This window comes from Bos indicus, chromosome 18 (genome assembly GCF_029378745.1).
Source record: "Bos indicus isolate NIAB-ARS_2022 breed Sahiwal x Tharparkar chromosome 18, NIAB-ARS_B.indTharparkar_mat_pri_1.0, whole genome shotgun sequence".
Classification (NCBI taxonomy): Eukaryota; Metazoa; Chordata; class Mammalia; order Artiodactyla; family Bovidae; genus Bos; species Bos indicus.
The window spans coordinates 37,055,246-37,081,465 of NC_091777.1; the positions used below are offsets into that span (position 1 = coordinate 37,055,246).

A 26,220-nucleotide genomic window follows, 5' to 3' on the forward strand; every position below is an offset into this window, starting at 1 on the left:
TTATTTCTCAGTACACAGTCGCTGGGAGATTTTTTTTATTCATATCAAATTGTTAGATGATACCTGTTGCTCCTGTAAGATACAAGGGGCAAAACCTGTTTCAGGACTTCTTTCTGCCCAGTGCTACAGCATAGGAGAGCAAAGCACAGCATGGAAGTGTGTAGAAACATTTAAATGGATGAAGAGTGAGCAAGAGACAGTGGTCAAACTCCTCCAGCTAACCCTCCTCATTCTGCTACCATCCACCTGAATGATAACAGTCACCCCTAAAGCTATCTAAAACCCACTGAAAGACTGTTACGTTGTTCAGACACTTGATATGTCTTCTTTTATCTGTGGCTTCTTTAGCACCCACAGGGGGAAAAAGACTTATTGAACACCCACTGTCTTCATGGAGGAGAGATTTACCTGCATCTTATTCTCACATCAGCCTACAACGGAAGTACCATTACCTACTACATTAGAAATGAAATGGACATCCAGGGTCCAGGGGCTAACTCACCATCTACAAGCACAGCTGGGGCCCTGAGTAGGCCTCACACTCCTACCCCTCAGGACAGTGTGTCTGTCAGTCTCTGAGTTCTGACAGAGTCTACATGTTTTTCTCTCAGCCATCATCTTAAGCATGAGTACCTTCTAACCAAGTATTGCTTCAGAATGTATCACAATGAATCCGAGTGGTAATACTTTTAACTGTCACCAAGTATGTGCTGTTATGAAGAATGTACTTCATAATTGTGGTCAGTTCCAAGGCCAGATGACATCACAGCAATCTGGAGGCACAGTGGCTGCAGTGCTGCTAAGGTGAAGGTAGGAGACACCGGGATCGTTACCCAGTGACGCACAGTGACCAGCACCTCCACTGGAGTCCCACCACTGCCCCAGTCCTATCACTGCTCACCAATATGTGGTAAGCAGTGACAGATTCACCAAAATAGTCATCAGTTCATGGTAAGTTGTCTAGTCCCATAGAAACTATAGGCAGAGGTTTTTCTGTACACATTCCGTAACATTATAGTAAAAAATAACATTGAAGTTATATTAAAAGTGGGGGGGGGGAGGCTAGTGGATCTATGCATTTCTCAAATTGGAGAAACACTTAATGGAATATTTTGCTTCCTTAAGTATATCCCAGTGTCACACTTTTACTTAGAGTGTGCCATCTAACAATGTGAGAGTTGGAAATAAAGAAGCTACTGGATCTTAAAGCTTGGTTTGGAGGGAGACCACAACTAGCTACCACCAACATCAAGTGGAGACCAAGTTCTCACCTTCTTACTAGTTTAATTTGGGGTTAACTGTTAGAAAAACAGCAGTACCAAACCCCCAAACATGTAGTTAATAGGTATTAAAGCTGTACAAAGTTTCCAAATTTTAACTACAAGATGAATTTTAAACTTTAACATTTGTTTTGTCAAAAGAAATGGACAAAAGGGAATTCTTTTGTCCTCAGAGGTATGGTATATGAAGAAATGAGACAGATTAAGAACTTCCACATGTCTGTATGGCACAGCTTCTAAGGATTAGAACATTCAATACAGTTTGACATTAGTTTCTTAACACAAACAGCAGGGTTTACCAAAGCTTGTTCAGCATTTTGCTATCTCCGTTTTTTCAGCTGCAATTAAACAGCTACTTAAATTTGAGAGAAGCAAGACTTTAATGAAGAATGCTACAAGTTATGGACAATAATTAGTTCTCATTTTAAAAAAAGATTACAGAAAACACTTTACTGAAATTCTTCTTTTGCTAAAAAGACAGTCGTTAAGGATCTGAGAGACAGCAAGCACAACACAGTACAAAAGGAGAAGGGAATGTTGAATTCCAGTGCAAGACACTAACACAGCACAATTAGGGAACCAGGCGGAAGCAACCATTTCACAAAGAATGGAATTAGGCATTTATACTTAATCAGGATTTTTTTAAGCTTTAAAAGTCCAGCATAAAGAAGGGAATTGGGAAGAGTGGATGGGGACAGGGGCTAAGCTTATCTACAATCACCATTTTACCAAAAAACACACTGGTTCAACCACGTGAGAAGTGGAGGTTAAACCTGCCTACAGAGGCCAGCAAATAGAGCAAATGCCAAGGCAGTCACATTTCTAGGTGTCGATGTCACAATTGGCTGAACAATGTTTAAAGGGACTCTGATTCCACCAGGACTGGGCTCTCATCAACCTGGGCTCACGACAGTTGAAGTTCCTTTGCATTTGCATCAGAAGGCCAAAGCTTTACCTGGAAGAAGTTCACTCCAAATAATGCTCATGTTGCTGGTTTTAACAGGTCATGGAGTCAAAAGTGGCTCCTAATAGACTCCACCATTTCCTAGGAGAAGGTTCTACTGATTACCAGGGATTTAAATTCAAGCAAACCACTAAAGAAGGGAAATACTAATGGTATTCTGGCACTGTACAAGCTATGTGCCTGTCATCTCTGCCAAGGACATGGGGTGGACTTGGCTTTGTTTCTCAGCTCCATGATCTCCAACTGTGATGAAGTGGAACTGGGACCTCTCCCACATGAGAGGAGGATGCCCAAAATTCTCATCCCAGCCCAGCTTCTGAAAGAAACAGCAGACTACCAGGGGCTATTATTAGGAACCATGCTCCTGTGAATTCTGTGGAAATGAAAGCCTGTTTCAGTTCATGCCAAGTCTTTTCATGGTCCGCCAGCGATCCTTAATCATCACAGCTGTTCGGTTAACAAATGGGTAGTTTTTAGAAATGGCAGCCCAGTTTCCTTCTCCATACTTCTGCACTCCAGCCTTGACCCACTCGCTTTCCTCTACAGTCCACTTCTGCAAGGGGAAAGAAAAGAGAGAAGCAAAGGATTTATCACCACCTGTTCACTCCACTTACATTTTCATATAGTGAAGAGGTCTAGGAGAATAATCTGAACCCAAAGAAAGGATTTATACTCTTAAAACATGATACAGATTATAAGTTAACACCATGGATTTGAACATTTACTAATTCTCAGTTGTCTTACTGTTGTGTCCTCAACTAATCATTTCTGCATTTAGAACTTTAAACATCTATTGTTTATGGTTGGGAAATTTGTCAGCTTTCTGACCTAGATTTTTCTTCCAGAGAGTAACTACTACTTTAGTTTGGATTATCTGAAAACTACAAATTTTTTTACCAGGTGCATGGGTAGTCTATGCCTGAGAAATGTGGGTACTTATTATTTTACCTCTCTTCTACCGCTACAACCAGAAAAGATTAGAAAAGACAGTTTAAAAAAATTACCTGCTTTTTTGTTGTATTGGTTGCACTCTCTTCATCTGGTGCTGCTGGAAAACATTACAAGCAGACTCATATCAGAGCTCACCTTTCTCAGCACAACCCACAAGAAAAAGACACACAACATCGCCAAAGGGAAAACTTGATTCAGATTTTACAAACTTTGAGAGAATAAAGGATATCACTAAAGGATAATCTGTCTTTGTCCTTTGCTTGCAAGATACCAATCATTTGAGTCCATGAGAATCTGTACAAAGCAAATACTTCACAAACAGGCATTCAGTAAACGGTCAGGATTTCAGGCTCTTTAGTAAAACCAGTATCGTTTTCTAAACTTAACTGAGAACTGTGGTATTTAAAATCCTAATATATATATTAATATATGTATATACTCCTAATATACACATACATATATGTGTGAATATGTAATATATGTATTTGTGTATATACGTACACCTATGAGTGTGTGTGTGTGTGTATAATTTGTTAACTCCTTGTTTACCACTGCTTTGAAATAACCCAGTTTTATTGTTTTTTAATTTCCAAAATATTAGATGTAAGTAAAATTTGGCTCAATTCCTCAAACAAAAAGAATGGGGTAATTATTGCTTCCCACTCCAACAGACCATGTAAGATCTATTCAGATTCTACCTTTTCATCATTATGGCTATAGGTCAGGCTTCATAAAACAAGGACCAAGATAATTTTTTAAAGGACCAGAGGGCTACAGGAGGGTATACCAGACATGCCATCTCAAGCCAACAAGAGCCAGTTAAAAAGCTGTGTAAGGCAAAGTTGCATAAACGTGGAACCTGCTGCAGGGTCTGCCTTAGCAGACATCACTGTCCCAGGTATGCTTCCTAAAGAATGAGGGAGGGTAACGCAGAAGAAGGGGTACTTACAAGAGCAGATTATTTTTAAATTATGAAGTATTTCCTACTATATATAGTAGAAGCAGATTTCTGAAACTGACAAATCTGGACTGCATCAGAAGTAGATGTTTTCTAGAACTTTTATATCCTGTTTTTAAACATATTTAATGCCACTTTTATTAACCGTTATTTCTCCCATCTTCTGTGTAATCTTGATTTTGCCAACTATGTTTTTGCCAACAAAAGGTAATTCTTAAGGACAAAACCTTTGAGACCGGCAAAAGATTACTGGTTGCTGCTGTGTTACAAAAGTCTTCAGCTTTTTTACAGTAAACCTTGTTACAAGACTAAGGTTTAGCATGTAGATATTTTCATTAGAGTGCAAAGTATGTGGAAGGGGGGGGAGGATCCTAATGCAAATGCTATGAAGCTTAGTATTCATTAAGGGAAAGTAACATTTCTCATCTTGGGAAAAAAACATTTACTATACAGAAACTGGTAAGAGACCATTTAGTTAAATAAGAAATGTAGGGAATGACCACTTCTACCTTTTCTAATTAAAATACTTTGGGAAGAATATCAACTACCATTAAATATAGGGTTTATTAAACCAAACCAAGAATTTTCTTTTAACTGTAAAATGTTGCTCTGATAGTCTCCATTCTTTAATAGGAAAAGACAAAACTGATTCCTCATGAATCACTATATGGAACTTTTAAACTTTTTTCTATTTTGGAGACAAGCAGTTTCTGGAACACTGATGTGACAGTAGCATGCATCTGTACTTCAGCAAGTGTCAAGGAGAGAGACCAGTGAGAATCTTCTGGCTTACCCTGAACTTGAAACAGTTCGTCCTCTTCCACCCAAGTCTCTTTTTCTTCAACCCCATTAGAGCTGTTCCACTTGCCTTTAGTTACTCTGAGGTAAAATCAATGAGAGGACAAGGTGTAAAACAAAATCATCCCAAACTCAGCACTGAATACATCACCATCCCCTTTCAACAACCTGTTCATTTTCCTGGGGCTTTTTGTTTGGTTGGTTTGAACTCCTAAAGATTTCAGCGTTATTCTAACCTAGAAGCTGCAAATTCCTTCCCCTCTGTCATAGAGATGCTCTGTTCCTATCTCTGGAGTGTTCTTTTTTTTTTTTTGGAGTGTTCTCCTTTTCCTCCCCATTCCTCAAGCCCAAGCCCACGGTCCAGTACCTTTCACCAGTATCATACTAGCCTCTTAATTGGAATCTCTCCCCTCCAGCCCCTTCTCCTTCCAAAGCCACCTGAACAGTCATCCTAAACTTACAGATCCCTCCTCTATTCAGTGATGCTTCTCACTGTGTAAACAGTTAAGACTAAATGGCCATATAGGGGAGCCAAGATCATCCAGTCTGGCCCATCAGTTTCTCATCAGTTCCTCCTCTCCCCACCAACATCCCTGCCACACCACCCACACACTCACTCAAACAGGACAGCCTCACCCTCCTCTCTCCTATGAGCTCTACTTTCCTGCCTCTGTTTAGTTCTCTCTGCTTGGGATTCCCTTCCCTGCCAAGTGAAGTCTTTCAAGGCCACCATTCTCAATGAAGACTGCCCGACACATACAAAAATCCCTTGCTCCTCTGCTTCCACTGTACTACACAACCATTTCACGCCATACCCGTAACCATAAGCACCTTGACAGCAGAGACCATTATCCTCATTTGTCTACCCCAAACCCTTGCACCGTAACACATACCCTAACAGAAGCTGGAGAGAGATTAACTAAACTAACAATTGGATTATCAAAGAGCCATAAAGGAATTATACTATCAAAGATTACAGTAGTAAGCAAACAAGAATCCTCCCTGTGAACATGAAATTTTTAGTACCTAGTTGCAACCAAAAACAGTTCCAAAACTAAAAAATAATCCAAAATCCAAGTTGCTAAATAAATGGAATTATATATTGTCTTACCGTACATAGCACAAATCCGACCTCAGAATTATAACATCCTTTACAAAACAAACATGGAAAGTATCTGAACTAAGTTTTGAAGAATTTATAGAGATCAAAATCACCTGAAAAACCTGACAAGGGAGCACAGACAAACTGCTGTCTTCTTCCCCACTATGAAATTTTGTTGCAAAGCCTGTGGGGGTATTTTTCAAATGAGCAATGAAAGCAATTTGCTTAATAAATGCATACACTTGAAAAAAATTTCATAAGTTTTCTATACAGTTACTTAACTGACTGAGACAAATAGTGAACTCTTGTTTTTAAATTAGATCATAACCTCCAAAAGGTATTTCTAAGAATAACTGATTTGAGACAGAGTAAAAATTACATGAGGTTTATCCATCTCAGGATGTTAGCTGTGTTAAGTACTGCTCATAAATAAAAGTCAGGATCAGAGTTTAAGTTTTCCATCAATTTATCCAAGTCCTGGGATAAAACTGGTTTTTACCTCTATGTCCATCATTTTCACCTAAGTGGCTGGTCATTCTTCTGTAGACTGTCTTTGCAGATCACTTTGGTAACTTTCTGCGCCTCCTCTGAACTCAGCATTTATTACATATATAAACGTTTCAGTATTTCCTAACTTCTCATGTTGTAGACGGGGCTCAGACCTGGTTCTCATCTTGACTGCTAGCTGGCTGTGCAGACTCCTGGCTCACTGCGCTCCTAAGTGGTGAAGTTAGAACAGCTTAATGGTCTTAGAGGGGTTGGCAGACTATAGCCTGTGGCTACTGGTTTTTGTAGAGCCCTTGAACTAAGAATGGTTTTTATATTTTTCAAAGGGTGGTAAAAAAAACAAAATAATATGCAACAGAGACACAAATGGCCCACAAAGGCTAAAATGTTTCCTTTCTTACCCTTTTTTTTTTCTTTCTTACCCTTTTATAGAAGTTTTGCTAGTGGCCCCTTAAATTCCGAGAACCAAGAACTGTTACTTTGTTTGGTTGATAAAATACCTCTTAAGCACTAGTTCTGTGCCAAGTGCCATGAGGGATATGAAAGCCTAATAGTTGTGGCCCCATCAAGGTGACAGACCCTAAGCCTGCCTTCCCTGCCTCCGATTCCACTGGCCCAGCCTCCCCTGAGTCCTGATTGCGCAGCAGGCTCCACCACCCTCCTCTCCTTTCCCTCAGTGTTGGTACAAAAGCTGTCAGTGATGTCTGCTCAGAGGCTTTCAGATTAGGTGTATTAGATTTATTTGGGGCACAGCAAAGCAGATTAGAGAGCACTCCCCATCCCTTCTCACTCAGTAGTCAGGAACCCAACACTGCAGGTTATTGATATGAAGCCCCTCTTAGAATCTCTGCCTGATAGAACAGAATAGGAGCTAAAATCTGGCCCATCTACCTTCCAGACCTTTCTCCCTTCATCCTCTCTGTGCACTGTATTCTCCTGCCATACAGACTGCATGACAGTTTCTGGAGCATACCAGGCTTTCTTGAGCTGTAAGAGGTTCCCACTGCCCAGAACCCCACAGCTCCCAATATGCTGGATGACTTCCTACTCATTCTCCAAGGCTAGCCCCTCTGCAAGGTTGCCCACCCACAACTCTGCTGCCCAGGTCAGCTCTTCTTCCCTGCAGCTCCCAGGGCACCTCACATAAGCTTCTTCTAGAACCAGAGTCAGGGAATCCCTTTTTTCTATAAAGTGCATATAGTATCTTAAGCTTTGCAGGCCTTACTGTCTTTGTTGCAACTACTCAACTCAAGGTAGCAGCCACAGACAATACATAATTCATAAGTGTGGCTGTTCCAATAAAACTTTATTTACAAAAACAGGCAACAGGTGGACTTATCCAAGAGGCCATAATTTGCCAACCTCTGCTTTAGAGTACCCATCCTTCCTCATACCCTTGACAGATCCTTCCATTTATAAAGCCACTGTAATCATACTCTTTCCAGTTTCCTCATCTGTTCATGGGAGCAACACCTATACTTCATAGAATTGCTGTGAGAGGCAGAGATCAGGTATCAAATGAGGATAATTGTGTGTTATTCAGCTTGCCCAGCCAATGACTGACTCACTTCTAAATGCAGATAGTGGTATATAGTGCAGAACTGTGCCTGAGTATAAATCACTTATCAGATGCCACAGCCCCACACAGTACCTAGCACAAGCATGCTGGGGCATAGGTCCCCAAACATCTACAACAGAGTGCAGAAGTAGAGATGGCAGTGACCTTAGATCAGTGAGGTGATCACTTACAGCAGGTTGACCAGGGGAAGTTTATGGAGGTGAAGCAGCTTGGTGTACATGGTGTATCAACATGGGTTTTTGTGTCAAGACTAACTAGGATTTAAAAATCCCAAAGCCCAATTTTGCCACTTTTTAGCTGTATGGCTTCCGATAAGTTAGTAACATTTCTGAACCTTCCTCACCGATAAAATGGGGCTAATAAATCACTCAGAGTGAGGAGTGTAGATATTAAGATAATTGAAAGTGCTTGGCCCACAGAAAGTATTTAGTTAACATCGCTTCTCTTCCCTTTGAAAGACAGATGGGGTTCTGACAAGCGATGGAAGAATGATAGTCCAAACTGGGGAATGAGAGGCAGCAAGAAGAGCAGAGTGACAGAAACAGGGTTAAGGGGAGCAAGCAGACCAGTCAGCCTAAAGGAAAGATCCACAAGAGGGCACAAAGGTAGCAAAACTGAAAGCCAGGTTGGGGTCATGAAGTGGAGCGAAATGAAAGCACTCTAACCACTGCCCCACAGAGCCTAGCAGAATGTGAGAGATTAGTATTTACTGAATTTGCCAAGTTTCAAATGTCCATTGAACATGCAAAACTATAAATATTCATAAATCTCTTTTAAGGATCAGAGTATAATGTGGCCCAATTCAAACAAACTTCTTGTAAGAAGACTACTATTTAGTAGTCAAGGCACTCAGCAGTTCACTAAAAATGGAAGCAGTGGTGAGTAGGAGGCTCTGACACCCTTCCACTCCCACCTAGTGCAATGCCTGGAAGCCCAGCACAGGGCTTCAGAACTGGCAGAATGGCTATGATGTCCCTCCCCACCCTGAGTCACACTCTAGAAGTCTGAGCAAGCCTTGGTGGTGAATAACGTAGCTGAAAGTTACTTCATTCATGGAAGCAATACCAGGCCTAACCAGGACCACCAACCAGCCCCCAAACTTCTACAAAGAAGGTCTTCATACTTGGGATTCTTCTCCCCAGGGAGGGGTTGGTTGAGGACAGTGGGCTTGGATGGTGATGCCGGTGTGACCTCCTGGGAAGAGTCGAGGCCTGAGCTCGGCTCAGTACTCTGGCTGTCCTCCTCCAAAACCAGTCTGCTTATTGTCATGCGCTTGGTCTTGGGCTGCAGTTCAGAGCCACCCTCACCCTCAGTGGGGGCAGAACTTTCATTATCATCTTTTCTTGTTCTCTTGTTTTTGAGGGCTGGTGATGGTGGGCACACTTTATTAGGAAAGACCATATCCTTCTGGTCCAGTTTTGAGAAGGCTGCCTCAGAATCTTGTGCACTGGACAGAGTCTTGAAAGCTGCTTTCAGAGTCCTAATCCCAATGGTGGTTGGTGTGCTCTGTAGCTGCCTACAAACAACACAAACACAGAGAAATCAGTTTCATCACTGCTGAGGCCTGTCCAAGCAGCTGCAACTTTTTCAAACTGTGAAGCTTCAAATTACAGACTCAAGTTGAGAACTCTTCATTTAAAAAAAAGGAAAAGTGCGTGATACAGCCTTTATTTATAAGCACTTCCATTTATAAGTGTTAAGCAGAGGTTTTAAATATGATATGTAAATTGAATTATGAAGCTTAAACTTCAAGAGAACCTAAAAGGAACTAGGGCCAAAGATACTCCCTCCAGAGACCTCTTCAGCAGGTGCACTAATCCGTTACTCTGCATGGACTAAAGCAATGCTTTCCGTTAATGCAAGAGCTCTGCAGAATGTCTAACAGCTATAAGTCCATCTGGATGACCAACTGATAATCCAGCAATCTCACCTTCAAGTCTAAACTCTTCTTCCAGCCGTCCCAGTCCAACCCTCATGTGAGACTAGTTAAAGAGTGGTCTCAATTCTTCCCTGTTTCTCCTACAATACACTTATAAATGGGATCTTGAGAATTCTCAGTGAGGGGCATGCCACAGTCTTGGAACAATAAGAAACTGCCTTTTCAAAATAAAGTTCATCGAGCATTTGGAATAGCTAGTATGTTTTAAGTAAAGACTGTAAGGAGAAGGCAAACTGGCAGCCGGCATGCCAATCCTAGCTGGCAGATGTGTCTTATCTAACCTTTTTTTCTTTCCCCTTAATTAGACTAACTACCAACATTCAAAAATTGGGAAATCTCAAAAAATATTTTTTGCAACTATCACACAAAGCTGGAAAGCATGCTTTCTCTGGGTCGCAGTCCCATGCCCTCAACTGTATTGTCCTGGACCCACTTTGCTCCTTTACATCTCCTACAGGGCCCTCAAAGAGATCTCTGCTTTGTTAACTGGTCTCAGGAATTTGATTCACAAGTCTAAACGCTGTATTGAGATAACATATCAACAGGGAAGTACTGAGGCAAAGACAGAGAAACAGAAGGAAAGAGCCTTTGAAGAATAAATAGCCAGTCGGGAACTTCTGCCTAAGACCTAACCTCCTGTTTTCAATATTCCCATTTTCCCAGGGTGTGCTCTGTGAAACCCACAGTGCCTTCCTTGAGTAGCTCAGTAACATGTTAGGAGGTCAAATCACCAGGAAGAACTGACTCTGCTCTAAGATGACGACTATGCTTCCAACTACCTCTGTTTTTCATCCCAGCATCACAAAAGTGCATCCCTCTTACCTGGCAGGTTCTCTGAGTGGCTTTTCCACAGGCTCTGGTGCTGGCTGAGGTTGTGGTTCTTTCACTGTGGCTGAGGCGGAGGACTCAGATTTCAAAGCCTTTCTGGCCATCTGAGAAAGGAAAAATATCGTCAAGAAGAGGAAGTCACAGAATTTCATTAACTCTCTGCTTTTACCATGAACATATTCAATATGCAAGCATGTTTCATTTACAAACCCAATTTAGGCAAAGACTACAGGAGGACATAAAAAGGGAGAAAACTTAAAGAACTGTCTTAAATTTCTTTCTTCTTTCCTTCCCCACACAATGGCTCATAGTTTTCTATACTAAAGGAGAACTCAATCTGAGTAGTACTAAAAGGATTTTGATGTTGCAAGAATTCCAAACAGTTATTTTGGACAACAAACTAAGTGATTTTACTTTATGTCTCCTCTTCTGTCCTTTTACTCTCACCCCTAATCTAGTTTCTGAATCCTACATAGACCTTTGGGCTCACATGCAAAAGCCAGACTTTTGGTTTTCTTTGAAACTTAGAATGACCAATGTTTCCAAGCCCCACCGTGAGGAGGTAGGGCTCTGCGTCATCCAGGTGACTCTCCAGGAAGCGCAGCATCTTCTGCTGGAAGGTCTCATAGGAGAAGTTCTGGATCACAGGGTGGGCCAGGTTCTTTTCACGGATAATGTTTAGGAGGTCATTTCTCAGCTTCTACACAAAGGACCAATAGTAGAAACATGAGAAAGAAAAACTCCAGTAAAGATTCAGTGATGAGTTAAGACAACACTATCAGAACTTTCTCAGTGCTGTCAATGAATAGCACTGGGAGAAAAGGAAGCCTACCACAGTGTGTAACTGTTGCTGCTGCTAAGTCGCTTCAGTCGTGTCTGACTCTGTGCGACCCCATAGACGGCAGCCCACCAGGCTCCCCCATCCCTGGGATTCTCCAGGCAAGAACACTGGAGTGAGTTGCCATCTCCTTCTCCAATGCATGAAAGTGAAAAGTCAAAGTGAAGTCGCTCAGTCGTGTCCCACTCTTAGCGACCCCATGGACTGCAGCCTAACAGGCTCCTCTATCCATGGGATTTTCCAGGCAAGAGTGCTGGAGTGGGGTGCCATTGCCTTCTCCACCACAGTGTAGAACAGGTCAAAAATTACTGACCAGTCACGGTTGGTTACTATGTAGCTATACAAAAGGAAAAAAAAAAAGATGAAGAACTTAGGATCTAAAGTACCTTTCTACTTTTACATATAAAGACTTTTAAACTTTCAAAAAAGATAACCGAAACAGATGAAAAGCTCTGTATGTACTAGTATAAAAAGATCTCCAAGATACATTAAGTGAAAATAGCAATTTCATGGTCAAGTTTGTGTGTAGAATACACTCACATATGTATGTGGGAAGAACAGGAAGACTGGATATATGTGTCTGTCTGTACATACACACATGCACACTTATTTGCCTACATATGCACAGAATCTCTTAAGGAGAAAAAAGCATTGGTTCCCTCTAAGGAGAGGAATGAGATAGCCAAGTCAGAGATGAGAGAATTTTCACTAAGCTATTTTGTTGTATTTATGAATGTTGTATTATATACATGTGTTAACTTTTCAAAAATAAAATTTATATTTATATATTAAAAAAAGAGCGGGGTACCAGCAGAGTTTTTGACACCAGAAAACAGGCGTTGAGTCCTCAGTAAGGCAGATTCTCAAGTCTGCAGGATCAGCATTTATGTAAATAAAGTCAGATGTGTTAGTACCGGTGCTGATCACTAGTTTTGTCACACACCTGGCAGAAATGGTCAAGTAAATGATTTCTGTAAATTCTTCAAATTTTTGAAAAGCCATTCTAACAGTAAATTATCTTAGATATAAAAGACATGTTCAAGATACTGAATATTAACATTCCTGACAGAGAACCCTTTCCCTGTTTCCCCATAAAAAGCAATGAGCTGGATATAGGTAATGGAAGCAAAGTATATCAAATTTACCTGAGTTGTAGGGTCCTTGGACATATGTTTTTTCAAAATTTTTGAAGCCTTTTCAAATTCTTTGTTTTTGATACAAATAATGACTGCCTAAAAAAGGAGGAAAAAATTTTTAACTGTTGTAATAATGAAAGATATAATCAGAATATCAAATATCAAAATAAGCTCTACTGAAAAGTAAAACTGAGTCTTATATATCCAAGAACTTTTCACATTCTATCAAATTCCTGTATAAAAAACTAACAATTATTTTTCAACCATATGAACAACTGTGTAAGGTACTACAGTGTGTAATGTACTAGATTTTCAGTATTCAGTTCAGTTCAGTCACTCAGTCATGTCCAACTCTTTGTGATCCCATGGACCGCAGCACACCAGGACTCCCTGGCCATCAGACTCCCAGACTTTACCCAAATTCATGTCCATTGAGTTGGTGATGCCATCCAACCATCTCATCCTCTGTTGTCCCCTTCTCCTCCTGCCCTCAATCCTTCCCAGCATCAGGGTCTTTTCAAATTAGTCAGCTCTTCACATCAGGTGGCCAAAGTATTGGAGTTTCAGCTTCAACATCTGTCCTTCCAATGAACACTCGGGACTGATCTCCTTTAGGCTGGACTGGTTGGACCTCCTTGCCGTCCAAGGGACTCTCAAGAGTCTTGTCCAACACCACAGTTCAAAAGCATCAATTCTTCGGCGCTCAGCTTTCTTTATAGTCCAACTCTCACATCTGTACATGACTACTGGAAAAACCATAGCCTTGACTAGATGGACCTTTATTGGCAAAGTAATGTCTCTGCTTTTGAATATGATATCTAGGTTGGTCATAACTTTTCTTCCAAGGAGCAAGTATCTTTTAATTTCATGGCTGCAGTCACCATCTGCAGTGATTTTGGAGCCCCAAAATATAAAGTCTGACACTGTTTCCACTGTTTCCCCATCTATTGCCATAAACTGATGGGACTGGATGCCATGATCTTAGTTTTCTGAATGTTGAGCTTTAAGGCAACTTTTTCACTCTCCTTTTTTCACTTTCTTCAAGAGGCTCTTTAGGTCTCATCTGCATATCTGAGGTTATTGATATTTCTCCCAGCAATCTTGATTCCAGCTTGTGCTTCCTCCAGCCCAGCGTTTCTCATGATGTACTCTGCACAGAAGTTAAATAAGCAGGGTGACAATATACAGCCTTGACGTACTCCTTTTCCTATTTGGAACCAGTCTGTTGTTCCATGTCCAGTTCTAACTGTTGCTTCCTGACCTGCATACAGGTTTCTCAAGAGGCAGGTCAGGTGGTCTGGTATTCCCATCTCTTGAAGAATTTTCCACAGTTTATTGTGATCCACATACTCAAAGGCTTTGGCATAGTCAATAAAGCAGAAATAGATGTTTTTCTGGAACTCTCTTGCTTTTTCCATGATCCAGCAGATGTTGGCAATTTGATCTCTGGTTCCTCTGCCTTTTCTAAAACCAGCTTGAACATCTGGAAGTTCAGGTTCACATATTGCTGAAACCTGGCTTGGAGAATTTTGAGCATTACTAGAGTGTGAGATGAGTGCAATTATGCAATAGTTTGAGCATTCTTTGGTATTGCCTTTGGGATTGGAATGAAAACTGACCTTTTCCAGTCCTGTGGCCACTGCTGAGTTTTCCAAATTTGCTGGCATATTGAGGGCAGCACTTTCACAACATCATCTTTTAGGATTTGAACTAGCTCAACTGGAATTTCATCACCTCCACTAATTCAATATTACATTGGAATTAAAAAAAAAGACAGCTGATAACAGCAGAATCTGATCTACTGGATTACAGACCATTTACTCAATCTGAATAGGGCCTCCTATGGAAAGGCAAAATGGACAGAAGACCCCTGGAACAGGTGGTTTTGTTCTTTTGGGATGCACAAGCTTTGATGTAACGGGGAATGAGAGGAGGATATACTGCGGGGTGGACAGGGGGAGGGACTTGCTGACCAGAGGTCCACTAGTGGAACTCAGGCCAATTCAGTAAGAGAACCAGCACAGCCTCTCATACTATAAACCCCAGGGGGCTAACTCCACAAGCAGCACAGAAAACAGCACAAAGTTCCACATAGGATGAGAAGGTCTCCTCAGTCACAGAGAAAAAGGAGAGTCAGTCAAGAAACCTATGTTCTATGTTCCAAGAGCACACACAGAGTGGGCAAATAACAGTGATTGAAAATTAAAAAGGATATTTAAAAACATGTGCACATTTTTTTAAAAATGAGGAAAGCCAGGAAAAAATTGGTACCACCTGGAGTTATCTAATAGGATAAAGTAGCTAATTTAAATACAGTGTCAAAGAAACATACCTCACACACACACAAAAAGGAAGGAAAACTGTTCCACAGATATTTTCAGTTCTTCACAGGGAAGAGTTTAAGGAGATACATACAGATCAAAGGAAGGAGGACTAGCAAGGGAATTCAGAAAATACAAATTTCTGGTGCTTCTGTCCTCAACAGGCTGAGCACAACCATATAGGGCAAAGGAAACTGGCGTCACATGCTTCTGAATAGCAGTTACAACACTAAGTTCCTGCTGCCAGGGAGGGGACGAAGTAAGTCTTTTCATTTTAATCAGATCATCATATTCACTTTTACATCATTATCAGCAGAAAAACTATACTAAGACTATACTTACTTTCTTGAAGAATACAAAGGTTTTACCTTTTATAAATCATTTAGGTCCTATTATGTTTTAGCTCTTTTTAGGTGTACTGTTCTAACACGTGTCAACTCCTGCGGCCACCACAATGATGCCAGAGCCACGGATCCAATAAACCTCCCTTATGCTGCACTCTATAGTTACCTCTTCTCCACCCCTAACCCCTCATCTTTTCACCATTTCATCTCTTCAGAATGTCATGTACATGGTATCATATAAATGGAGTCACTCAGCTTAGTTTTTAAAGGATATAGCCTTGAGTCTGGCTTCTTCCCCTTAGTGTAATGCCCTTGAGACCTGTGTCTTTCCCTTAGTACAATAATGCCCTTGAGATACCTTTCTGCATCCCCATCAGCAATGTATGAAGACTCCAGTTGCTCCATATTCACACTCACACTTATTAGTGTTAGAGGAGTTTTAAAGTTTAGCCATTCTAATAGGTATGTGCCAGAATTTCCCCACTGTCTAAATGGTGAGCCTCTTTTAATGTTATTTGCCAACAGTATATTCTCTCTAGTTGTTTTCTTTGGGGTGTTTGTTTTCTTGTTCATTTTGAAAGGTCTTTAGATATCTTGGATATAAATTCTTTGTCAGATATGTGATTTGCAAATATTTTCTCCCACTCTATAGCTTGTCTTTTCATTCTCTGAACAGTGTTTTTCTCAAGTTTTAATTTTGATGAAGTCTATTTCATGCTCTTGTGGAGCATGCTTTTAGTATCATATCTAGAAGCTTTTTACCTTAAGTCCAGGACATAGTTTTGTTTTTTTTTTTACTGTTTTCTTCTAAAAGTTTTATTGCTTAACATTTAGATTACGATCCACTTTGAATCAAGTTTTTGTAGGAGCTTTAGGTCAAGGTTCCTTTATTTTTGCATATGGACATCCAGTTGTTTTAATTCCATTTATGGAAGACTATCCTTTTTCCACTAAAATTCCTTCACATTAAAAATATATATATTTATTTGGCTGCATCAGGTCTTAGCTGTGGCATGCAGGATCTTTCAGTTGCAGAATGTGGGATCCACTTCCCTGACCAGGGATCGAACCCAGGCCCCCTGCATTGGGAGCGCAGAGTCCCAGCCACTGGACCGCCAGGGAAGTTCACCTTCACATTTTTTTGTTAAAAATTAATCAGTCATGTTTGTATGGGTCTATTTCTGGACTCTGTCTTCTGTTCCACTCATCTGTCTATAGTCATGAATACTGTAGCTTTCTAGTAATTCTTAAAATTGGGTGTGAGTCCTCTAGCTTTGTTCTTCTTTTACAGAACTGTCGTGATTTTAGTTTTTTTTTTTTTACCTTACCATATGTCATCTAGAATCAGTCTAACAGAAAATCCTGCAGAGGCTGTGATTAGAATTATAGTAAATCCATAGATCTGTTGGAGAGAATTGACATCTTAACTATATTAGGTCTTCTAATCCATAGACAGGGTATTTCTTTCCATTGACTAGGTTGTGATTTCGTTAGCATCTTGTAATTTTTCCACATACAGATCCTACATTTTTTGTTTGTTTTTGGCTGGCTGGGTCTTCGTTGCTGTGCATGGCTTTCTTTGGCTGTAGTGAGCAGGACTACCGTCTGGTTGCAGTGTCAGGCTTCTCCTTGCGGCGGCTTCTCTGGTTGCAGAGCATGGGCTCTAGGACGCGCAGGCGTCAGCAGTTGTGGCACGTGGGTTTAGTTGGCATGCAGCATGTGGGATCTTCCTGGACCCAGATCAAACCATGTCCCCTGCATTGGCAGGCAGATTCTTAACCAATGAACACAAGGGAAGTCCCACCTACATGTTGTATTATTAGATTTATACCTAAGTATTTTTTCTTTTCTTCTTTGGAACTATTATAAATGATACTGTTTTGATAATTTCATTTCAGTGCTAGCATATCACTGATTTTGTGTGTTGATCTTATATCCTGCAGTCTGGCTAAACTATTTATTATATAGGTTTTTGATATATTCCATGGAATTTTCTATATGGATAGCCATGTGATCTGAAAAAAGGGACAGTTTTATTCCTTCTTTTCCAATCTGTTATTTTTCTTGACTTCACTGCACTGGCTAGGTCTTCTAGTATGATGTAGAATGGAAGTGAGAACAGACAGCTTTCCCTCATTTTGGATCTTAGGGTCAAAGCATTCTGTTCTTCGCCATTAACTATGATGTTCCCCATAGGTTTTTTGTAGATGCCTTTTGTCAGGTTGAGTAAGTTTCCTTCCGTTCCTAGTTTGGTCTGTGTTTTTACCATGAACTGATGTTCAATCTTGTCAAACGCTTTTTCTGCTTCAATTGATATAATCATATGATTCTTTCTTTGGACCAGCAGGGTAAAGTACATTCATTGATTTTCAAATATTGAACCAGCCTTGCATTCCTGGGCTTTAGTTTCCCCATTCTGCCACATACTAACTGTATCTGCATCCAGGACTAAGCATCAGAATAGACAAAAAAAAAAGTGGAATCCATTTCAAGTTCTGGGAATTACAGCTCCACTGCTAAAGAAAAAAGGTTCTCTTCCTTTGGTTTTAGGTGCCTGCCCCCCTGCCACTGTAATCATTACTATGTCACTGCTGCCACCAGTGTGATACTGCCTGGGTGCTAGGATAGAGAAGGGGGGAAAAGGAAGGAAAAAACCCCCTGAGATTTCTTCCACCCTCTCTGACCCTTAGCTGATTCCCTTTCCTACTCTTCAGACCAGAGAGAGAGCTTCTCTTGGAGTTATTTCTGTTGACACCTGGAGTGTACTTCAGGTTCAGAATCCTTCAAGTCCAGGCCTGGTGATACTAGAAAGGGGAAAAATGGTCATCTACCCATCAGCAGTTTGGTAGACTTTCATACTCTGGTCTTCTCCATTTGCTTACTGCCCTTTACATTTCTGTGTTCTCAGATAGCTGCTCCATTCATTCTGTCCAAGATTTATACTTGCATTAAGAAAGACAGAAGAGTATGCTTATCTATCTTCCCTAGAACTGGAATACAGGCCCAACTGTGTTTAATTTGTGAAACAGGAAATGTGAATGCTTTCAAAATCTAAATTGAAAGCCTACCTCCAAAGTTTGTACTATGAGCTTTTAAAAACTATGCATTAATTTGATTCCCAGGAAGTTTTTGTTTGCTGCTGTTGTTTTTTTAAGAGATGAAACTTTGCTTTTTGAAAACTTGGAAGTTTTGAGAGATAAGGATAATTTCTTCTCATGTATCTGTTAAGGTTCTTATCATGTAAGCAACAGCAATGGTCTCTGGATAACTTAAATAAAAGCAAAATTCCAAGCACATATTTTCAAAATAGCTGAGATAGGTTTATGTTGGAGGAAATGCCAGAAAGGACCTGAGAAGAGAAAGCCAAACTCACAGAAGTGAAGAAAGGCTAAAGAAGCAAACTCAGAAAGAAACCTGGATGTTAAGGAACCACAAATGCTCAAAAAGCCTTGACAAAGCTTTCTGTTTCAAGAAATTAAAATTTTAAGACAGTGTGAGATGCACCAGTCCCTCAAATGGGGTAAGTTCCCCCCCAAAGAAAACCAAGGTGGTATCACCAAAGGTGCACAGCAAAAGCAACACATAAATGTTTCCCCAAGGACATGCCATATATGTTATTCTCCTGTGTTCACAAAAACCTGGGGCCTCTTTTAGTTATAAAAAGAAAACCAACATAGTGTCAATATCATTAACAGCTTACAGAAGCAGTTCTCAAACTTTTGGTCTCAGGATTCTTTATACTGTTAAATGTTAATGAGGACCCCCAAAGAACTTTTGTTTACATGGGTTATATCCATTGATATTTACTGTTATTAGAAATATAAAACATAAAAATTCAAGATATTTATTCATTGAAAAATAACAATAAACTTATTACAGGTTAATATAAATAACATATCTTCATGAAAACTACTTATTTTCTAAGACAAAAGTTTAATGAGAAGGGTGGCATTGTTTTACATTTTTGCAAATCTGGCTTAATAGAAGAAAGATGGTATTCTGCTTCTGTATTCATTCTGTTGTGATATGTTGTTTTGGTTGAAGGATATTAAAAAATTACAGCCTCACACAAAGTTGAAAAAGGGAGGATTATTTTAAGAGCTCTTTTAGAAAATGTGGATATTCTTCTTTGACTCTGCACCAAACTTTGGCAAGTGAACTTTTCATCATTATTATATTAAAATGTGATAGTCTAGCTTGCACTTTTAATGGATCTATTACCCTTGAATGGTTTTGCAATACAATTCATTGGTCATTTGGAAAATATTGGTTTACTGAGCTATGATCTTCCATGTGTTTGATACATTCATTAAAAATATTTTCAAAATCACAGTTATTAATATTATTATCAATCATATCAGAATTAAGTATTGGAAAGATACCCAGCATATGAATGTAGGTTTTCCAAAATTCTAATTTTCACCTGAAAAGCTTAAATTTTATCTCTGGCAACACATGCTCCCAATTGTTTCCATTGACATGACAAGTTCACTCTGCTGTCTCAAGAAAATGACTACCAGATTTACCACATCCAAAAAACCAAACTTTGTCAATTTCAAAAATGGTGTTCCATTACAAAAGCAGCTAGGTCAGCATGCAGCCCAATCACACAAGTACTTTTCCTGAAGAAAACCATCATGTTTTGGTATGCAATAGAAATACTACAGGAAAATTTCCTATTTTGTCAGATGAAATATTGAAAAAACATTTTGTTCAAGGCTTAATAAAATTATAATTTTTACTGCTTCATCAGACATTCTTAGGTGTATTAATAAAATTAATTAGGCTTAATAAAATTAATTTCTACTGCTTCATCAAAGACATTAACTGAAACTGGCTTTTTTTTAACTGTAAGCATGTGCCAATGAAGAAGACAATGACTACTAATACATTTTATTATTGCTTTGGTCATGCTATGACACCAGAAATTTTACCCATCACTGCTTTTGCATCATCAGTGTAAATGTCAGTGCACTGAAAACCTCAATTAACATTTTGGCATTATTATGAAAATAGTTTTGAACCCTTTCAGGGTCCCAAAGACCTGCAAAGATCCCTGGACCATGCATGGAGAAGTTCATACTTAACAAATAACTTATTTGATAAACTTTAAAAAACAAATTTAATAAACTTTACAAAGCTTAAAAATACAACAAAAAGCCTCAGTGAGCCTAGGCATTCCAAGATATTTTCCTAAAGATGACCACTAACAGATTCTATGACTAAATAAGAAATTTTTTAAATAAATAAACTGGAGAGACAAGTGATACAACATCATTTAATAACTTGGATATTACTATGGTAGCCAGCCTCTAAGATGGCTCCCAGTGATCCCCACCTCCTGCATAGTCCCATTCCATACACTAATCCAACTGGTCAGGTCTACGTGAACAAGAGCATATGGCAGAAGTGGTAAGTCACTTCTGAGATTAGTTTATAAAAGACTACAGCTTTCTCTTCTCTTCGATCACTACTGCTCTAGGGGAAGCAAGCTACTATGCTCTAAGTAGCCCAAAGGAGAGACAAGAACCTGAAGTCTTCAAGCCAACAGCTAGCAAGAAAGTGAGTCCTGCTAACAACCAATGGAGTGAGCACAGAAGTGGACTCATCAGCCCCGGATGAGTCAAAACTCAGATAACTACAACCGTAGCAGGCAGCTTCACTATAATCTCATCAGAGACTTCCAGATAGAAACACAGCTAAATCACTACCAGATTCCTACCCTGAACTAGCACCATTTCTTCCCATTCAAAAGATTCTTAAGCTATTTTCCAAGTAGGCATGGATTTCTCCTTTGCTAATGTCTTTTCTGGCATTTTATCTCTGACACAAACCTGACTCACCGATACTAAAAATCTATTCTTGTAATCATTCCTCCTTGGAATGGGAATTTTCTCAGCATTCTTTGCAATACCAAAAGCAGATCCTGCCCCAAGGTCCTTAACTGAATAAATAAAGTATCGGCATCCCACACAGTTTTTTAACTTTTTTTTTAAACAGGGTGTCTGAGTACCCAGCACACAGCCAAGGGTCCGAAAGTCTTTGCTAAGCAAGGTTTTATCTCCTACCTCTCTGCTCTTGAGATCTCATCCTTTTAGGAGGTGCTCTTTTCTTACCAATTTCCTTACTTTCACCACCAAGACAATGCTGAGCTATTGTTGTTCAGTCCCTATCTCTGCATCTGCTTCCATACCCCCAGCCTTAGTTATTGGAGAAGAAAAAGCTTTTTCTGACTGGTTTCCATGGCCACTTCAGTGTTTTAAATATAAATAAGTTCCACTACTTAAAGCTAACTGAACCATAACATAGTTCCAGTCCCAAGTTTCTAGACACTCTACAAGCTTTTTTCTTGTCAAGAACGCTGCCTGCACCAACCTCCTACCATTACTGTTTTTCTAACTTGCTGATTATCTCAGCATCTCTGATTTTGTCTGCTCAAAGGGAATGTTTCTTAAGCCTCTCAGTAATTGCATGAAAGAGCGCAATGCAGTCCCACATTTTCCAAGGCACCAGCTCTTCTCCTTAGTCTATAATAAACAAGGGTGACCATATCCTAGGCCAGTTACTTTTAGCACTTTCAACATGCTGCTCTGAATGGTACAACCTCCAAAATGTCATTCTTCAATGCCAACTCACTTCCTGTGTACTGTGGCCCCTCCTGTCATGGCCACAAGGAAGACCATCAAAAATCACAAAAGCTGAGCACGTGCCTCAACAGTCCTTTCCAAGACTGGGCTAGGAAGAAGGGTCACCTGATGAAGTAACACCTGTGTGTGTGAGTTAATGTGTTTTGAGTGTGCTTACTTGCTCTCTCTCCATCCCTGTCTGTCCTCCACCCCACACAGGAAAGATAAGCACTGATTCCTCAAAGAACTCTTATCTTTGTTAAAAGAAAAAAGAAATTAAAAATAGAGCCTTACAGCCTCCTTGACCAGTTTTCTACTGGATTCGATCACAGCCTCTGTCAGTGTAAATTCTGTTTTAATCATCTCCAGCACATTGATAGCTGATTCCAGTGGTGTGAGCTCAGCTTCCATATCAAAGGAACAGTCTAGGACAAAAAGCACAGTTTTCACTTTAACTGTTTTCTAAAGAGCAGAAGAATTATGTCTATATATATATATATATATATAAAACATGCAAATATAGTTAAGACTTGCATTTAATTTGTTGATATCCTGGCTACAGGCTTACAAACATGTTAAGGGTCCAAATTCAAATCCCTGAATTTCAAGTGACCTTCAGTAATTTTCAGGACAGGTAAAAAAATTTTTTTTTTTTTTTTAACACATGCATATGCATCTTAAATATCAGAATCAGATACAAACAGAAACTATAGATCATTTTGCTAAACAGCTGTCAAGATCAATTTAGGAAAAGAAAAAAAAAAGGTGCTCATACTTTAAAAACCCTCTACTATGGAGGAAAAATGTCCATCTTCACATAATTCAATTTAGATAGCAACAAAGTTGGGGCGAGCAAGAAACAGGTGGGAGGAAATAAACACAAAAAAGCAGCCAAGAGAATATACTAAGTGGAGAAAAGTAGAGCCAGATAATAAACTCGTCCTAGAAGGAAAAAGACCACTGTGACTGAAACATAAGAGCCCACCTTAACCCCGAATCCTTCAGGATGTAAGTTTGAAAACAGTGTAACCCTAAATAAGCTAAGAGAATAACATAAAAAAATAGCCATACCTAAATTTTCCCCTTCTTCAATGCGCGACAGACACTGCATAACCCGCAGCAGCCGAGACACGGTATGCTCCTTCCCCAAGGGCCTGACAAGCAAAGCTGGGAAAGAAGACATCGTTGACTCGGCGACCCCCAGCCGCGACACGTGGGGGCGCGGGGAGTGTGCACAGATCCCCTTCCCAGGAGCCCCCAGCCTCCTTCCCCAGGGCCGGCCCTCACCCTGCATGATGTCCCGGATCTGCCTGAAGTCCCCGTACCGGCTACCCCGAAAGGCCCGCAGCGCCTCGTGGAAGTAGAACTTGAGCACCCAGCGGTTGACCGCCTCCTCTAGCCGCACCTCCCCCGCGCCGCGCTCCGCGGCTCCCCCAAGCCCGGGCGCGTGGCGCCCCCGCCGAGCCCGCCCGCCGCTACGGGACGCCCGCCTGCCTGCCGCCCTCCCGCTGCTGTCGCTGCTCCCGCCTCCTCCCGCCATCGCGTCTGATCGCCGCGCGCCCTCCCCGCCCTCCCTGCCGGGACGCTTCCTCGACTGTGACGCCGCTGGGTCACGCACGACGCCCGGGCCGGAAGCAGAGCCCGCCGTCCCGGCTCCCGCGGCCATGATACGGACGGCGTTCCGAGCCGCCCGCGGGCTTCTGGGAGGGAAAGAACCGGAGGCTCCCAGCCTCCCTCTCGGACCCCGTAGATCCCAGTGTGCTGGCCGCAATGCCTGCTGGGAGTTGAAGTCTATGTTGCCAAGACGGATACACTAACCACGGTTTGCGGTTGCCAACTCCGAAATTACGGAACGTTAGAGACGCGGGGCTATGTGTAAACTATTGAAAAATGCGTGCATCTTATTAAGCATTTTTAAAATCGTGAAATGTAATATGCAGGGAGGAAACTTTATTCTAAAGTTTACGTTTTGCGTTTTAGTAAGTAAAGCAAAAGGCCAGTGTTAACCCATCAGGGGTCAAGAAATAGAATATGGTCGGCACCCCAGAAATCTCTAAACATGTAAGACATATAATCTTTAAAATTTTTTTATTTTCTTTTTATAAATTTTCTTTTTAATTTTTTTGTTTTTTTTTTAAATTTTTTTCTAAGACATAATTTTTTAAAATCACAGAAGTAGCACATATAGAACAATTAGAAAAAATAAAAAGTATAAGTTTAAATCAGCTATTAATATTAACATTATCCCACATGAAAAGAAAGGTTGAAATTTAGGTTTATAGCTTTCCAATATCTTGTATACCTATTTCGCTGTGTGTGTGTAGGTGTGTGTGTGTATATATACAAAATTGAGATTATACTATGTATATTTATGTAAACTTCAATTTGCATCCAACATGTAATGAACATCTTTGCACGTCATTGCTTTTTTTTTTCCTATGGTGTCTTTAGCAGCTACATAACATGGTTCCAAATAGGAAAAGGAGTACGTCAAGGCTGTGTATTGTCACCCTGCTTATTTAACTTATATGCAGAGTACATCATGAGAAACGCTGGACTGGAAGAAACACAAGCTGGAATCAAGATTGCCGGGAGAAATATCAATAACCTCAGACATGCAGATGACACCACCCTTATGGCAGAAAGTGAAGAGGAACTCAAAAGCCTCTTGATGAAAGTGAAAGAGGAGAGTGAAAAAGTTGGCTTAAAGCTCAACATTCAGAAAACGAAGATCATGGCATCTGGTCCCATCACTTCCTGGGAAATAGATGGGGAAACAGTGGAAACAGTGTCAGACTTTATTTTTTGGGCTCCAAAATCACTGCAGATGGTGACTGCAGCCATGAAATTAAAAGACGTTTACTCCTTGGAAGGAAAGTTATGACCAACCTAGACAGCATATTCAAAAGCAGAGACATTACTTTGCCAACAAAGGTTCGTCTAGTCAAGGCTATGGTTTTTCCAGTGGTCATGTATGGATGTGAGAGTTGGACTGTGAAGAAGGCTGAGCGCCGAAGAATTGACGCTTTTGAACTGTGGTGTTGGAGAAGACTCTTGAGAGTCCCTTGGACTGCAAGGAGATCCAACCAGTCCATTCTAAAGAAGATCAGTCCTTGGTGTTCTTTGGAAGGAATGATGCTAAAGCTGAAACTCCAGTACTTTGGCCACCTCATGCGAAGAGTTGACTCATTGGAAAAGACTGATGCTGGAAGGGATTGGGGGCAGGAGGAGAAGGGGACGACAGAGGATGAGATGGCTGGGTGGCATCACTGGCTCAATGGACGTGAGTCTGGGTGAACTCCGGGAGTTGGTGATGGACAGGGAGGCCTGGTGTGCTGCGATTCATGGGGTCGTAAAGAGTCGGACACAACTGAGTGACTGAACTGAACTGAACATTTTACCAATGAACCAAAGTCTCATTTATCTAAACAACTACTGTAAGGGGGCTTACCTGGTGGTTCAGGTGGTAAAGAATCTGCTTCCAATGCCTGAGAAATCCCATGGACAGAGGAGCCTGGCAGGCTACAGTCCCTGGGGTCACAAAGAATCCGACACAACTGAGAGACTATCACTTTCACCACCATAAGTTATTCTGTTTATTTCAAAATTTTGTAATTCTAGACTATCTCAATATTAGAAATACCCTTTTAAATGTATCATTGCATAAATTCATAATTATTTCCTTAGGATAATTTCCTTAAAGTAGAATTACTGAGTCAAAGAATATACAGTAGAACACTGATCAGAATTTCACTCATCACTCTTCCCTTTTACTTTTGAACATGATGCAGACCCCTTAAAATGGCTTTTAAAGCCTGAAGAAGGAGCCTATTGCCAACTTGATTTTGGGCTCATGTTTCGTGTGTGTGTGTGTGTGTGTGTGTGTGTGTGTGTGTGTATACAACTTCTATCGTTTCCTTTTCACCTACTACTCAGTTTGCTCAGAGCCTTCACTTGGGCTTCCCTGTGGCTCACTGAAGAATCCGCCTGCAATGCGGGAGACCTGAGTTCGACCCCTAGGTTGGGAAGATCCCCTGGACAAGGGAAAG

The 26,220-nt window shown here is 40.6% G+C and overlaps 2 protein-coding genes across 5 annotated transcripts in view; one reads left to right on the forward strand and one right to left on the reverse strand.

Moving 5' to 3' along the window:
• The window catches only part of NIP7 (nucleolar pre-rRNA processing protein NIP7), a 66,886-nt gene that overhangs the window by 9,156 nt on the left and 31,510 nt on the right, over nt 1–26,220 (forward strand). Inside the window, exons 5-6 of one of the 3 annotated variants that reach the window (XR_011561753.1) lie at nt 349–951; nt 1,619–2,361. The exons of 1 other annotated variant lie outside the window; for it this stretch is intronic. Coding sequence is in view for 1 of the 2 variants with exons in the window: in XM_070771981.1 (XP_070628082.1) it covers nt 349–579 (231 nt within the window). In the remaining variant the exon portion in view is untranslated. Of the gene's footprint in view, nt 1–348; nt 2,362–26,220 lie in introns of those variants that run through there. One more of the 3 variants, XM_070771981.1, reaches the window with a different exon arrangement.
• TERF2 (telomeric repeat binding factor 2) lies at nt 1,642–23,852 on the reverse strand. Of its 2 annotated transcripts, none has more exons than XM_019978506.2 (10): nt 23,459–23,852; nt 23,243–23,338; nt 22,466–22,596; nt 12,890–12,976; nt 11,460–11,606; nt 10,901–11,010; nt 9,263–9,655; nt 4,947–5,032; nt 3,249–3,292; nt 1,642–2,797 (listed from the first exon to the last, which is right to left on the reverse strand). In XM_019978506.2, the coding sequence occupies exons 1-10, from the start codon at nt 23,835–23,837 to the stop codon at nt 2,639–2,641; spliced, it is 1,632 nt and encodes a 543-aa protein (XP_019834065.1). In that variant the 5' UTR covers nt 23,838–23,852; the 3' UTR covers nt 1,642–2,638. The 2 variants fall into 2 exon arrangements, with proteins under 2 accessions (XP_019834065.1, XP_019834066.2); XM_019978507.2 differs by having other exon boundaries at nt 3,249–3,289; nt 23,459–23,726.

What these genes read in the sequence shown, in the direction of transcription:
- TERF2 (XM_019978506.2), bottom strand. Translation starts at nt 23,837, where the DNA reads ATGGCCGCGGGAGCCGGGACGGCGGGCTCTGCTTCCGGCCCGGGCGTC. An exon ending in CCAAGGACCCTACAACTCAG is followed by an intron (nt 11,607 to 12,889) that starts GTAAATTTGATA and finishes TCCTTTGTGTAG; the next exon opens with AAGCTGAGAAATGACCTCCT. An exon ending in CCACTCAGAGAACCTGCCAG is followed by an intron (nt 9,656 to 10,900) that starts GTAAGAGGGATG and finishes TGTTGTTTGTAG; the next exon opens with GCAGCTACAGAGCACACCAA.